The sequence below is a fragment of the Ovis aries genome, chromosome 11, assembly GCF_016772045.2.
Source record: "Ovis aries strain OAR_USU_Benz2616 breed Rambouillet chromosome 11, ARS-UI_Ramb_v3.0, whole genome shotgun sequence".
Lineage (NCBI taxonomy): Eukaryota > Metazoa > Chordata > Mammalia > Artiodactyla > Bovidae > Ovis > Ovis aries.
The window spans coordinates 28,396,967-28,411,392 of NC_056064.1; the positions used below are offsets into that span (position 1 = coordinate 28,396,967).

Genomic DNA, 14,426 nt, shown 5'->3' on the forward strand with positions numbered 1-14,426 from the left:
CCTACCTGCAGGCTGAAAATGGTCTTCCTGACACCTGACCCACTCAATCCCACCCTTGTGGCTTGTTTGCAGCTAGAGCACACTCCTCCTGAACTCCCAGAAGCACCCCTGCCAGGTAGAACCTGCCCCTTAACCTCCAGGAGTTTTGGTGTCCCTCTGCCATAGACTTTCAGGGCTGGGAAAGAACTCGGAGATCATCAGACCCAATGTCCTTATTTTTCTGATGAGAACACAGAGGCTCCGAGAGGCCGGGGGCTTTCCAGTGACGGACACCGGGGTGAGCCGCAGAGCCAGGAGTAGCACTCAGGTCCCCGCTCTCCCAAGTCAGCTCCAGTTCTCTTGCCTCTCGTCCTTGCAACCTCGTGATGTTGTATTAGTTGTGTGCCACTTTGAGTTTACTTAATCATAATGGCACAGTGGTAAAGAGTTCACCTGCCGCTGCAGGAGATGCGGGGTCAATCCCTGGGTTGGGAAGGTCCCCTGGAGGAGGAAATTGCAACCCATTCCAGTATTCTTGCCTGGAGAATTCCATGGACAGAGGACACTGGTGGGCTATATAGTCCCTGGGGTCTCAAAGAATCGGACACAACTTAGCGGCTAAACAACAATAACAACAGCAACAATCATAACTCCACTCAGGTGTGAGGTTCTAGGTCCTTTCTTTGCCTTCACGCGTCTTTTTTTGCCTCTGCATGTTCTGAGCCAGTGGTCCTCATGGTGTGGCGCTGGGACGGGCAGCGTCAGCATCACCTGGGGTGGTGTTAGCAGCACAGGGGGTCATGCCCCACCTGCAGCCTACTGAACAAGTCCTGGGTGTGGGGTTCAGCTGCCTCTGTTTTGGCAGGCGCTCCTGGTGATTCTACGCACTCACCTACACACTCACGTTTGAGAACCGTCCCATGTTGGGTTCTTGGCAGGGATTTAGTGCCTCCTTGAATTCAAAAGCAAACCTCAAGAGAAGGAAGGAGGACCATATGTAGTCTGGAACAAGCAAAGTGTAGCAGGATCAGTCCCATTCCAGGTGTTCTTCCCAACTCAGAGGCTGGCATATCTAAGGGGCTCTGTTAATATTTATTGAATGAAGAGATGGACAAGCCCTCGTGCAGAAGTGTGCAGTGTCTGGTGGGGGTTGTCATTGGTGGTCCTGTCTCATGTCTTTAGGTGTCACATCGTCTTTCCGGGAACCCCCTGGAGCCCCGTGGATCAATCCTTAGCTCAGCTGGGCACTGTCACACACAGCCTGGACTGTTGGGTTTTCTTCCAGACAAGCAAGTTGTCCAGTCCTCCTGGCTGTGTCTAGGTGGTATGTTCAACAGTCGTTCAGATTGAAGCTGACACTTGGACACAACACAACGCACTCTGCAAATGACTGCAAGCCCTCGAGCCTTGGCTGGAACCAAATGGCTCCCATGAGATGCTTCTAGTCTCTTAGCAGCTGCACAGCCTCTTTGGCTCACCCCAGCTGGGCACCACCATGTCGCTTTGGCAGCTGATGTCCAGGTGACAAGCTTTAAGCCCTGTATTCGGGGGAAGGGGTAGTCCTCAGTAGTGAGCTGACAGCAGCATTGACCAGACTTTTTCATATACCAGGTATCCCTGAAGACTCTGCCAGGGTAAGGAAGGACCACATTTGTCCTGCCCACTGTGCTATCCCAGCCCCTTGCCTAAGCTTGGCGTGTAGTAGGTGCTCAGGAAATAACGACTGAATGAGTAAATAAACCTCTGGGCTACCAGATTTGCCATTAGTAAAAACGAAACCTACAGTCTGGAGTCTGCAAATTGACGTATGCCAGTGATCATTTTTCTTACGCCCTCCTCACCTGTAGACATGAAGGGGTGGGGGCCGCAGAAATGCTTGGGTGGGCTCTGCCTCAGCCCCTGTCCAGGACGAAGCCCTTGGAGAGCCCAGCACAGTGTCCCCAGGTGCTGGTGGGAGCCAGGTGTGTGGGGAGCCATGATACCTCAGCCTGGTCATCTCGGAGAAGCTGGAACTGGGCTCCAAGAAGCCACCCCTGGGGGCGGAATACTTAACATTTATAAAAAAGGGTCAAACGATTTCTAAATAAACAGTATACCAAGTGGAGTAGAAAAAGACTAAATAAAAGGAAATACAAACTACCCCAAATTCTTAAAAATAACTCTCAGATATTTTTGCTATTCTGAACCAGTCGTTTCAGAGGTTTCTTCTGAAAGCAGACCTCCCCCCACAGCTCCATTGCAGACGCCATCTTTGCCTCCCCATGGGCTCTCTCTGCAGAGTGGCTTCTATTCCAACTGATTTCTTTTCAATTTAGTTCTAATTCCACTAACCTTCGCTGCTGGTCTGTGGACCAGTAGCAGCAGTGCCCGGGATGGGGCCATGGCTGTTAGAGATGCAGACTCCCAGGCCCCTCCTGGCCCTTTTGAATCAGAATCTGCATTTGAACAGGTTTCCCAGGGAGTTCCATCTGCAGCCCTGGCAAGAATGCTTGTCTGTCCTCTGATTTTTTTTTTTTCAGGCCCTGCTGTCTCTATCTGATCTCAGCAGAAGGGCCTCCCTGAGCATCAGTACCCCCATAGCTCTAGCACTCAGTTCTGTCCGACTCTTTGTGACCTTTTTGACTGCAGCCCGCCGGGCTCCTCTGTCCACGGGATTCTCCAGGCAAGAATACTGGAGTGGGTTGCCATTTCCTCCTCCAAGGGATCTTCCCGACTCAGGGATCGAACCCCCATCTCCTGCAGTGGCAGGTGGATTCTTTACCACTGAGCCAGCCTTGAAGCTCCCATAGCTCTAGGCACAGTTGGAAATTCCAGGTCTACAGTGTGGTTACCAGACTGCCGTCTGGCTCTCTTCTGAGACAGAAGCGCCCTGAGGGCAGATCTCTGTCTTGTCTGCTCACACCACAGTCTGGTCCTTCTAAAGGCTTCAGTTGGCATTTGTTGAAGGAAGAAACGGCTGCAGCTCCCTGGGTGGCATTTGAAGCTGCAGAGTTTGCTGTTACAGGCAGCAGCCGAGGATGTAAAGCTTCCCCTGCCCTTGGGCTGAGGGATTCACCATTTCTCTAACCCAAGCTTTCTCACACTTGGCAGTGTTAGCATTTGGGGCGGGATGACTTGGCTGTGTCTGCTCTGTGCTGGGTAGGACTTTGGTGTCTGTCCTCAAGATGCTAATAGCAGCTCCTTTGGCAGTTGTGACATCCAAAAATGTCTGTAGTAACGTTGTCCGACATCTGCTGGGGGACAGAATGGCCCGTGGTTGAGAACCACCGGTCTAATCCCCTACCTGGAATGTTCTGGACATTTCGTGTGTCATTGAGTAGGTCTTGTGGGCCTCACCTGGTAGCCACAGACCAAATTAGCAAAGGAACTGGAAATAGAGGCAGCCCCTTCCCCCCTCCAACCCTGTAAGTGCCCGTTGTGTCCCCACCTGTCCCGGTAGCCTGGACATGTGGAAATGTGTCCATTCCATTTAAGTTGTTGAAATCTTGACATCAGGTTGCTTAAAAGTGTCAGGCGCTCAGCTGAGCTGGAGAGACACCTGAGATGTTCGTATTTGAAGCAAGTGACTTAAGCAACAGGTCTAAAATGATAGTTACATTGAAATCTTTAATCAGAAAGATGGTTAACCAGTGAAAGTGGTGACTGCCCTTAGCTCCATTTTCGCTCATGGAATGGTTCACTGATGGAGGGACAGCTGGATCAGACAGTTGAGGGGCTGGTCTCACCAGTAATGAGTGAGGGATCTCATGGCAGGTCTGAGAGCTATGCTTCCATGGGCACTCAGGCGGCCCAGGGCTAGGGACTGTTTCCTGCATACAAAGCCCCTAGCCTGCGGGTGGAACACACAGGGGCCGGTTATTTGGGGCAGTTCAGTTGCAGATATGTGAGTCCAGAGTGCCCTGCTGTGCTGCCAGACTAACCTGGGCAACTTTTCTCAGAAGTACTGACTTGGAAGGCAGGGGGAAATGTTAGGATGGATCCTGTGTGCGGGGAAGGTGGGGAGGACCCTGCACTCAGAGCTCTGAGGGGGCCCGTTGAACAAGGCCCTGAACCACATGGCATTCAGGGGAGCTGGGACCTGAGTCTCTGAGAGACAGGGCCAGGATCCAGCTTAGCAACGTGTGCTGGGTTCTCCCAGGGCCTGGGAGAGCCCTGGGGGGACTGGGGTTAGCACATCACACCTTTCAGGGGAGGACCAGCTCCTGTGATTAGTAAAAGCAACAAACCAACGGGTTCGTTATCAAACCAACAGGTGCGGATTCAGTCGCCATGGTGGGTGAGGTCTTACTAGGCCTTCCTTGGGGTCCCGGAAGGAGTCCAGGGCATCCTAATGCGAGTTCTTCTCCTTGGAGCACTGCAGTCCACTTGAGCAGACAGGAGCTGAATCAATGAATTAAAACAGCAGGACAAGTTTGAAGGAGTTCAAAGCCACAAGAAATATCACAAATGCAACGGGTGTCAATCCCCCACTTATCCTATATTTCCACCTATCTACCTACCTAATCTTTCTACTCATCTACCCACCCATCCATATATCTACCCACCTACCCATCTACCCATACACTCATCCATTCATCCACCCATCATCCATCCATCCACCTACCCACCCACCCACCAGCCCATCCATCATCCATGTGTCCATCTACTCAGCCAGCCACCCATCCATCCATCCGTCCATCCATCCATCTTCCTTCTTGCTTTCTTATTTTTGCTCTCTTTTTCTCTCATTTGTACAATGAAAGCTATCGAGGTCTGCTGTGGGCTGGAAGATATAAGGGTGAACACTGTCCTCATCCTCCAGGAACCAGCCCCACTGAGGGAAGCATTTGTCCCACTTTATGTAAGAGCTTGCTCATCTGCCCCATCCATCTATGATACCAGGAGCCCCTGTCTCCCTCAGGGCCTGTGGCACTGGACGTGGCACAAAGCTGGAGCACCTACCTGTGTGTTGATTAAACCACCTGGAGGTGGTGAGGGGTTGGATAGTCCAGGTTGGTGGGAGAAGTTCATAGAAGCTTAAGGAGTGGTGGTGACAGATACGTGAAGAGGCTTAGAAGACCTTTCGATAGGAGAGGAAAATGGGACCCCATCTCCTGGGCCCCTTTCCCTGCTGGGTGGTGGGTGAGGAGCTCGCTTCCTCCTTCCTCTTTCCAGATGTCCCCATGTCATGCCTCTGGGGCATGGGGTCTGAAATGCAGCTGTCTGTGAAATGTCCTTGGCGATCTCCACGCAACAGCTGAAGGAGGGCATGGTGCTTGGGGAGCAGGCCAGACCAGCTCCCTTGAGTGGCCAGGGGACCCCCTGGATAGGGTGCAGAGGTGCTCCTCTAAGCTGTGCTGCCCTCTGCCCTCCCTGGTCTCCCGGGCTGACCTCTCCATTCTTACAAACCTCCCCTTTCCTTCCCGCCTTGAAATCTGATAACAGAACTAATACCCAATATTTTTGCCTCCAAGAGAGGCAGGAGATAAACAGGAAGGCGTGAGGGATTAAGGTGTCTTTCCAAGGAAGGGGCAGAGGACAGGCTGGGAGCCAGGCGACATCCCTGTGTGCAGCCGAGGGCTCCAGATGTGAGCTGCTTAGCCCGATGCATTTTTCCATTTGTGCAGAGAAAATAAAACAAAGAGAAAAGAAAACAAGCTGTAAAATGCGTTGCAGAAGCCTGAGTGTGGGCAATGGTCACTGATGTCCCCTGACAGCTCCGGGAGGAGGGGGACAGCGTGGGGGGCAGGGGAGCCCTGCCTTTTGATGTTCAGTCTCTGAGCTTTCTTTTGTGTGACCAGTTGTTTGGGAAGAGCTTCGGTTGGTGGAAGGTGCGTGGAAGGTAGAGGAGAGATACCAGCCAGAGGTTTCCCTTGGAGTGGGGAAGCGGGGTGCTGAGCTCCCAGGAGGTCACGGGGGACAGCTGGGCTGACTTTACAGATGTGACTACCAGCTTAGCATCTGCCTCTGAGATGGACCAGAAGATACTGCTCCTGAGGCCTTTCTCCTAACCCAGAGGCCTGAAGAAGTGTCAGCCTGGAGATCCTTCCAGATCCCCATGCCAGGGCCTTGTGACTTCTGTCCTAGTAGAAAAGATCTCGATTCTGACCCTTGGTCTAGGGCGAGCTGTTCCTTCCAGGGACCTGGGTCCTTTCCTTTAGGGCAATTGGCCAGGAACCGAGAGACCTGGGCCCTAGTCCTGGGCCCCCATTTCCTGGCTCGGTGGTCCTAGGCTGGTAGTTTGCTTAACCCCTCGGAGCAGCACCCTCTCCCCAAGTCTGGCTGAGTGAGTCCCCAGCGACAGTGAACTTGTATGGTTCCCTGGGCAGGGCATGGCTGAAGAGGTTTCTTTGTATCTAGTTGAACTCAGCCCTGAGGGCTGGAGGTGATGAGGGGAGACTTGTAAAGCTCTTGGGAGTCATTCTTTGGCCTAATTTGGCTTCTGGATGCTTCTTCCAGACTTCAGGCTTAAGCTGAGGTCTTTTCTCTTGTATCACACACAGTACGTCCTCTAAAACCCTCATCCATCTCTACTTGTAAATAGTGTGTCATTTGGAGAGTGGCTCTAGGAAGAATATTTAAAGAAGTTTATCATAACATCAGAGAGAAAAATGAAAGAGGCAAAATTTTTTAAATCAGCAAAGTAGTATGTGAATAAGAAACTGGTAAAAAGTATTTGCAACTGGTATATAAAACATACAAATACAGTAGATGTCATCAGAAAAAAAAAACCCACCTTTATTTGAAAACTGGGCAAATCACATGGACAGGCAGTGCCCACACAAAAAAGGAAATATAAGTAGAAAAACAAACACACAGAGAAATGTCCAACTTCACTGGTCATCAAAGACATACAGATTAAAATTGTGTGCGTGTGTGTTTTCCAGATGAATTGGCAAAGGTTAAAAAAAAAGGAATGCTGATACCAAATGCAGGTTGTTTTTCTTTTCAACAGTATGGAGAATAGGAAGTAGGTAGGACCTCTCACATCCTGCTAGTGAGAGAGTAAACCAGGACAGCCTTTCTTGAGGGCAATTTGGCATTTGGGATCTCAAGTTAAAAACATCAGAATTTAACATAGCAATTCTATCCTGAGAAATTTACTGTATGACAGTCATCAGAGCAGAGTACACATATGTGTGTTCAAAGGTGGTTACCACTGTATTGTTTATAATAGTGAAAAACTGGAAATAACTGCCCAACCCGGGAAGGCGCTGCTTTTTATTTTGAATTTTTGGCCACACCTCGTGGCATGTGGGATCTTCCTCAACAAAGGCTTAAACCCACACCCCCTGCTTGGAGGGCAGAGTCTTAACTACTGGACCACCAGGGAGGTCCCAAGGCCCAGCTTTTTACTGCATCAACTTCTGTTTCCAAGGAGCCCATTTCGTGTATTCATACAGTGGAGGACTTTCAAAATTATGATGGACGTTATCTGACATTAAAAAATATTCATCATCATGCGAAAATAGGCTAGGAAGCGAGAGGTACATGGATGATCCATGTCTGTCAGAAAGAAAGAGCTCCACAGCTGAGTAAATGTTAATTAAAGCCTGCAGGGAAAGACCCGATATTAACAGCAGTAGGTGGAAACTTGAGTGCGTTTTTTTTTTTTTTTAACCTTTCTGCTTTTGTTTTTCAAGTGTCTGGTATTAAACATATATTTAACAATTGCATAAAAGGTGATTTAGGACTTCCCTGGTGGTCCAGTGGTTAAGACTCTGCTTCCAATGCAAGGGGCATGGGTTCAATCCTTGATCAGGAGACTAAGATCCCACATGCTATGTGGTGCAGTCAGGGGGGAAAAAAGGCTATTTAAAACAAAAAGCAAGTTGCGTTGTAGAGTGTGCAAGATTAGGCCAGATTTAAGCTGGAGATACCCCCGAGTTAGAAGCCTAAAGAAGAAACAGGGAACAGTGTCACAGGGTAACATGAGGAAAGCTGAGGCGGGTGGCCCTCCTGGGTGCCTGGGGAGCTCAGAGCCTTTGTGTGTAAGCTGGGCAGGCGGAAGGTGAAGATGGGCCTGGAAGTGACTTTGAAACCAAGAAAGGGCTGATGGAAGGAGGCAGTCAGATAAGAAGGGGGCTTGAGAGCAGAGAGTCCTAGGAGGGAAGGAGCAGCACATGTCTGTCCCCATAGAGGGGACAGGTGAGGGGTCCTCATATGCAGCCTGCTCCAGAAACTGAAAGCGTTTGATACAGCTGAAGCCTAAGAAGAGAGGGGGGCTGAGCAGAGCTACAGTAGGACAGAGGAGCTGGACCAGTTTATACAGAGCCCTGGAGGCAGTATTAAATGATTTTGGTTTTATTCAGTGGGGAGCACTGAAAAATTTCAAATAGGTGCTGGACATCCTCAGACAGGGGCTCAGAACTCCTGCTCCAGTTACAGTGTTGGGAGCCTGGAGGGCTCAGTGGGGCGAGGGGGGGAGGGGAGGGCGGAGTCTGAGGTCTGATGGATGGAGAGCAGTGAATGGGTCTGGGGGAGGCGCCTCTGGGTCCACATGAAGACCTCGAAGTGGGAGCCAGAAATGTGGATTTGCGGGTCAGGAGCACAGAGGTGGTCACTGCTGTGAGGGGGGAACCAGGCAGACCCTGGAGAGCATCAGAGCGGAGGGGCAAAGTCCACAGGAGCACTCGTGTGGGGAACAGGCAGAGGGAAGCAGGATTAGACAGAATTGTGGGGGCCAGGGGCAGGATGCTGAGGGCCAGTCCAGAGGACCCAGCTGCCAGGAGCGTGGCCACCACGCTATGGGAGGAAGTTGATGGCAGGAAGGGAGATCGTGCAGGAGGAGGTGGGGGAAAGGAGAGTCCAGGTCAGTGTCTGGAGCGCAAGGACGTGCGGAGCGTGCATGGGTAGAAGTGATGCTCAGAAGAAGTACATGCATCTGCTTGGGCTGCAGTGATAAAATGCCTCCCACTGGGACGCGTAAACCAACACATGTGTACTTCTTATAATTTGGAGGCTGGAGTCAAGATCAAAGTGTGGGCAGGTCTGGTTTCTCCTGAGACCTCTCTTCTTGACTTGCACCCCTGCCACCTCTCTGTGTGTCCAGACTTCCTCTCTGTGAAAAGAGGACACCAGTGCTTGGACTAGGGCCCACCCTAGTGTCCTCATTAAAATGAGAGAGAACCCCATTTCTAGGGTAGGTCCTCTGTCTGCCAGTGAAGTAAAAGTCGTTCAGTAGTGTCTGACTATACTGTCCATGGGATTCTCCAGGTCAGAATACTGTAGTGGGTAGCCTTTCCCTTCTCAGGGGATTTTCCCAACCTAGGGATTGAACCCAAGTCTCCCTCCCGTATTGCAGGCATATTCTTTTTTACCAGCTGAGCCACCAGCGAAGCCCAAGAATACTGGAGTGGGTAGCCTATCCCTTCTGCAACGGTTCTTCCCGACCCAGGAACCAAACTGGGGTCTCCTGTATTGCAGGCGGATTCTTTACCAACTGAGCCATCAGGGAAGCCCTCTGTCTGCCAGGATGTCTCCAAATACAAGTTACATTTGGAGATTCTAGGGTTAGGGCTTCAGCATATGAATGGGGGCAGAGGAGGGGCACAGTTCAGCTCATGACAAACAGGATTTGGGCACAAGAAGGATGCCAGCCGCACTTCCCAACTCTGTCTGGGGATAGATAGAGGGTGGAGGTGGTGATCCTTTGCAGGGATTGAACCTTCTCCATGGGGAGGGAAGCAAGTGCCTGGCAATGGGTCAGGCACAGTCAGGTGGTCTGTAGGGGCTGATGGATGCAAACAGGGGAGCCTAGGAAAAGCTCCCAGAGAAGGGGCTGCCTTGAGGTCGGACCATGGAGGGGGAACTGGAGGGGATGTCCAGAGTCTTCGGTGGCCCCCTTTTGACCCCAGTCCCTGCCTCCCGCAGCCTGTAACTGCAACCTGCATGCCCGGCGGTGCCGTTTCAACATGGAGCTTTACAAGCTGTCGGGGCGCAAGAGCGGGGGCGTCTGCCTTAACTGTCGCCACAACACAGCCGGCCGTCACTGCCACTACTGCAAGGAGGGCTACTACCGCGACCTGGGCAAGCCCATCACCCACCGCAAGGCTTGCAAAGGTAGGTGGGGCGAGGCCCCGGCGCCCCTCTGTCTCCCTGTATCTATCTATCTATATCTGTCTGTCTACCTGTTTCCCTCCCTCTACCACTTTTATTCTTATCCCCACACTGAGATCATCGCATGCATGCACGCCTTTTGGAGGTGTAAGCTGGAACAAAGGGGCAGTGGAGACGCCACTCAGGGAGAAGAAAGGGGGGTGGTGATCCCTGCGAGGGTGCAGGGCTCCCGGCCCCGCCCCGCCCCCTCTGTCCGCACAGGTGTGCCGCATACCGCAGGGCGGGGGTCATGTTCTCCCGGCTTACTCTCTGCACAAAGGACTCTCTTTCACCAAAACCTCGCAGATGCATTTCTTTGGAGGTGTGCGCCCACCACCCCCCCACCCCACCCCAGCCCCCCGCCCCCTCCTCCAGCCCTCAACACTCAAACAGATGCGCACCTTCACAGATGTCGGCAACTTGGGGAGGGGGGAAGTGGGGTGAGAGGCAGGGGTTCAGAAGGAGCATTTAATCCACCTGCAAATAGTTTCACTTCTCAGGACAAAAAATTAAATGGAGACGGGGGTCTCTATTTTCGTTCACTGAAGCAAGCTGTAATGTTTTAACTTTCTGCTGTTTTGTTTTCTCCCACTAACAAAAATGAAGCCATGATCAGATGACTCCAAGGAGCTGATGAAATGCCAGGGAATTTAGTGACGATGGGGGAGGGGAGAAGTGCTCCCCTGCTCCTCCCCACCCTGCCACATGCATTTGTTTTTGGGAATTCCAGGAACCAAGGCTCTCTGGGTCCAAAACTTGGGGCCTAGGGACACTGCTTGCTGAGAACCTGACTTCCTGGGAAGATATTCATCTCCGAGGGCTCTTGGGCCACAAGCCAGTGTGGCTGGGGTCCTCACATGGGCCTGTAAAGACCCTGAGGCAGGAGAGACCCAAGCCAACCTAGGCCTGGATGAGGAGCTGCAGCAGAGAAGTCTTTCCATGGCTACTGCTTAGCTCTGGATGAAGCCAGAGTATCATCTTCTTAACAGGAAATCCACCAGATGTTGGGCACTTGTGTGGAGTACTGATTACATAATTTGTGGGCCCCGGTGCAAAATGAAAATATGGGACTTCTTCTTGTTCAGGAATTGCTAAGACTTTCAAAATGGCAGGCAGAGTTTCAGCCTAGTTTGTGCCCTTCTGAGTGTGGGGCCCATGCAGTCTGCCCTACTGTTGCAGAAAGCTTTTTTCTAAAAAACAGATTCCCAGTCTATCTTCTCCCAGAGAAGTCCCTGAGATTCCAAATGAGCAGAGATGAACAGGGTGGCTTCCCTCACACAAGGTCTGTTTCCAATTCTGTGGACCTAAGGCTGCCTCTGGTGGTTGCTGAGAGAAATTTAAGCATTAAGGTAGCTGGGCTGTTTTCCCTGTTAAAAACAACTGATCCAGGTAAGAAAGCCCCAGGACAGTTTGACCAGAAATTGAGAAAGGTGATCTGGGAAAAGGGACCCAAGAAATATCCACAGTAACAGGAAGGCAGGGGCACCAGGGAAGGAGGGCTTTGGGTTTTCAGAGACAGTAGTTGGAAGGTAGCCAGTGCCTTGTGCCCAAGTGTTTTGTTGTCTTTTTTCTACAGAAGAAATTGGAGTTGGGGTCTTGTAAACAACTGGCTGCACATAGTTTTCTTGAGGATTTGGCCAAAAAAATTTACTCAAGGGGGGCCAGTTAGGTGGGCATCCCTGTGCCCGTGAATGAGAAGATCTGGGCTCTGTTTGGAAGGGCAGTGGTCACTTCCTGTAGTGCCAGTTTGAGCTGTCAGAGAAGGAAAGGCATGTCCCCTGGAGGGTCGGGAAGGAGCAAGGCCTTGGTCATCTTGCCATCTGCATCCCCTCCCTTTCCTCTATTGCTGTGAGGAGGGACAAGGGCCATGTGTGGCCTGCCACTGCTCAGAGTGAGATCTCAGAAGGCCACAGGGTCCTGGGAACCTGCAGACCATCCTCTGGGGCTCTGCCACTCTGGTTCAGTGGTGTGGAACTGCAGGCTTCCTGTGCTGGTTTCCAGGAGGAACAGATACAGGCAGGTGAGGGTGGGGTCCTGGCTTCTTTCAAATGCTCTGGCGAGCCTGGGTGGCTTTGTCTTTCCTCCCAGCCCTGGACAGCAACCGCTTTGATGTTAACTCTGAGAGAAGGACCCATGGAAGAGGAAAAAAATCTAAGGATGGAACCTGCTCAAAAGAATACTTGCTTATCCTTCTAGGGAAATGTGTTAGAAGTGAGACTGTCATTGCCTCCTGATCGGCAGGGGAGGACCATGTTTCAAGTATCCTGCCTCCTGATTGGTGAGGGAAGACAGTGTTTCAAGGATCCTGCCTCCTGATTGGTGAGGAAGAGCATTGCCTGAAGGGCTCTGCTTCATGATTGGTGAGAAGAGACAACACATGGAGGATATGCTCTCTGATTGGTGAGAAGAAGAATGTGACCTGAAAGGTCCTGCCATTTCACTCTGAGGAAAGGCATCTCTTGAAAGTTCCCCATCTTTCCCCTTAGCTCTTTTTTCCTGATGTCACCCCCTTAGAGATGTGGGAACTTGGAGTCCACAGTTCCCCCACTGAGAAAGACCCTGAGATTTAGGGGGAACCAGCTATTGTTCAGATGCTAGCAGGGGAATGTGTACCCTCAAGATCTTCAGACAGGGGTCTCTCTCATCGCCTTCGGAGAATTCCACTGTCTTGTCTTCCCAGGGCTAGATGGTTTAAGGAGATGGTTCCCTTGGTGGCAGCATTTGATCCCAGTATTTTGATCCCTGATGGTTCACTGTCAGAGGCTTCCAGAATCATGTAGATTGTAGCCCTGGGGTGAAAGCTGTACTTCTTTGCTCTGTCTCAAATGCATTTCATGGGGAAAATGGGACAGCCAGCAGTGCCTCGTGATTCAACTCAGCCATTGACCTAAGGGTGCCTGGAAAAAGTCATGGGGGCCCCTTGAGCCCCTGACTTCCCAGGGCCTGGGAGGAGCCCCAAGTATGGGCCTGAGGCCACCCATACACTGCTGGTGATGGGCTGACTCCTGACCTTGTTCAGTTGAGAGCAGGGGTGGACCCAGACAAGAACAGCTTGGAGCAAGGGCATTCCGTCCTAAGCATCATTATGCCATCCCCCCAAGGGAAGTTCCGTAGCAACAAATTTGTTGGGTTCTTTCTCCCCTCCCCTAGTTTGGAACCAGACAGCGCTAGTGCATACAAAGGGCTGTAGTCAACATGCCCAGGGAGCAGGCGGCTGCACTCTCTGCTATTCAGTGCGATTTCACAGCCCTGGGAAGGCCTCATTATGGCCTGGGCTGTTGTCCTATACAAAGTCAGACGAGATGAGTTTCTCCCCTTTCTCTGCAGAAGGGTGTGTGAGTGATACTCGTCCTGGAATCTGTCAAGACGGATAGGCGGTTTTGTTTACCGTTTGTCTTCTTTATGGACTCGGGGGCTCTTTCTCTTTAGAGCCAGCAAAGAAGACGTTACCATTTAACCATTTCAGCCAGGCCTCCCTTTAAACGATATTAATTTATCATCTCCTCAAACCATCTGTGATGGATAAAGACATTCCGGGAGTCTGCCGTGAACTGAATTGTGATGAGAACGGAGAAATTACCCACCGCATCCAGCGCCCGCCCGGCTCAGAGCGGCCTGTTTCTTGCCGTCATTGCCCTGCCCCCTTCAAGTTCACAGTCACCATGGCTCATCGCAAGCCGCTGAGAACGTGCCTGAGTCCTCGGAAGCTGTGGGCAACAGTGGACCTGTAGCCCCCCAGGGGTCCCCAGTCTGAGCAGAAAAGCTTCCTGATGTTTGTTTCTCCCCCACACCCCCCCTTAACAGGGACATTACTTGGGATGGAACTTCTGCTACCAGAAGAGCAGCAGGTGGTCCCTAGCCCCAGGCTAGGAATTTTCCCATCTGAAAATGGGGATAATAACAGTCCCTTCTTGGGACTTCCCTGGTGGCCCAGTGGGTAAAACTCCCTACTCCCAGTGAAGGGGGCCCGGGTTAAATCCCAGGTCAGGGGTCTGGATCCCACATGCTGACACTAAAGACTGCATGCTGCCAGAGAGGATCCAAGATCCGAGTGATGCAGCTGAGACCTAGCGCAGCCAGATAAATACGCATTGAAATGATATCAGGGGAGAGACATCACTTCGCCAACAAAGATCCATCTAGTCAAGGCTGTGGCCTTTCCCGTAGCCATGTACCGATGTGAGAGTTGGACCGTAAAGAAGGCTGAGCACCAAAGAACTGATGGTTTTGAATTGTGCTGAAGAAGACGCTTGAGTCCCTTGGACAGCAAGAAGATCAAACTAATCAATCCTAAAGGAAATCAACCCTGAATATTCATCACAAGGACTGGTGCTGAAGCTCCAATACTTTGGCCACCTGATGCGAAGAAC

The 14,426-nt window shown here is 51.5% G+C and overlaps 1 protein-coding gene across 2 annotated transcripts in view; it reads left to right on the plus strand.

Moving 5' to 3' along the window:
* NTN1 (netrin 1) overlaps positions 1 to 14,426 on the plus strand; it is a 206,785-nt gene that overhangs the window by 127,393 nt on the left and 64,966 nt on the right. For both annotated transcript variants that reach the window (XM_042255658.2, XM_027974898.3), the window contains exon 3: positions 9,832 to 10,020. In XM_042255658.2, the coding sequence (XP_042111592.1) occupies positions 9,832 to 10,020 (189 nt within the window). The remainder of the gene's footprint in view (positions 1 to 9,831; positions 10,021 to 14,426) is intronic.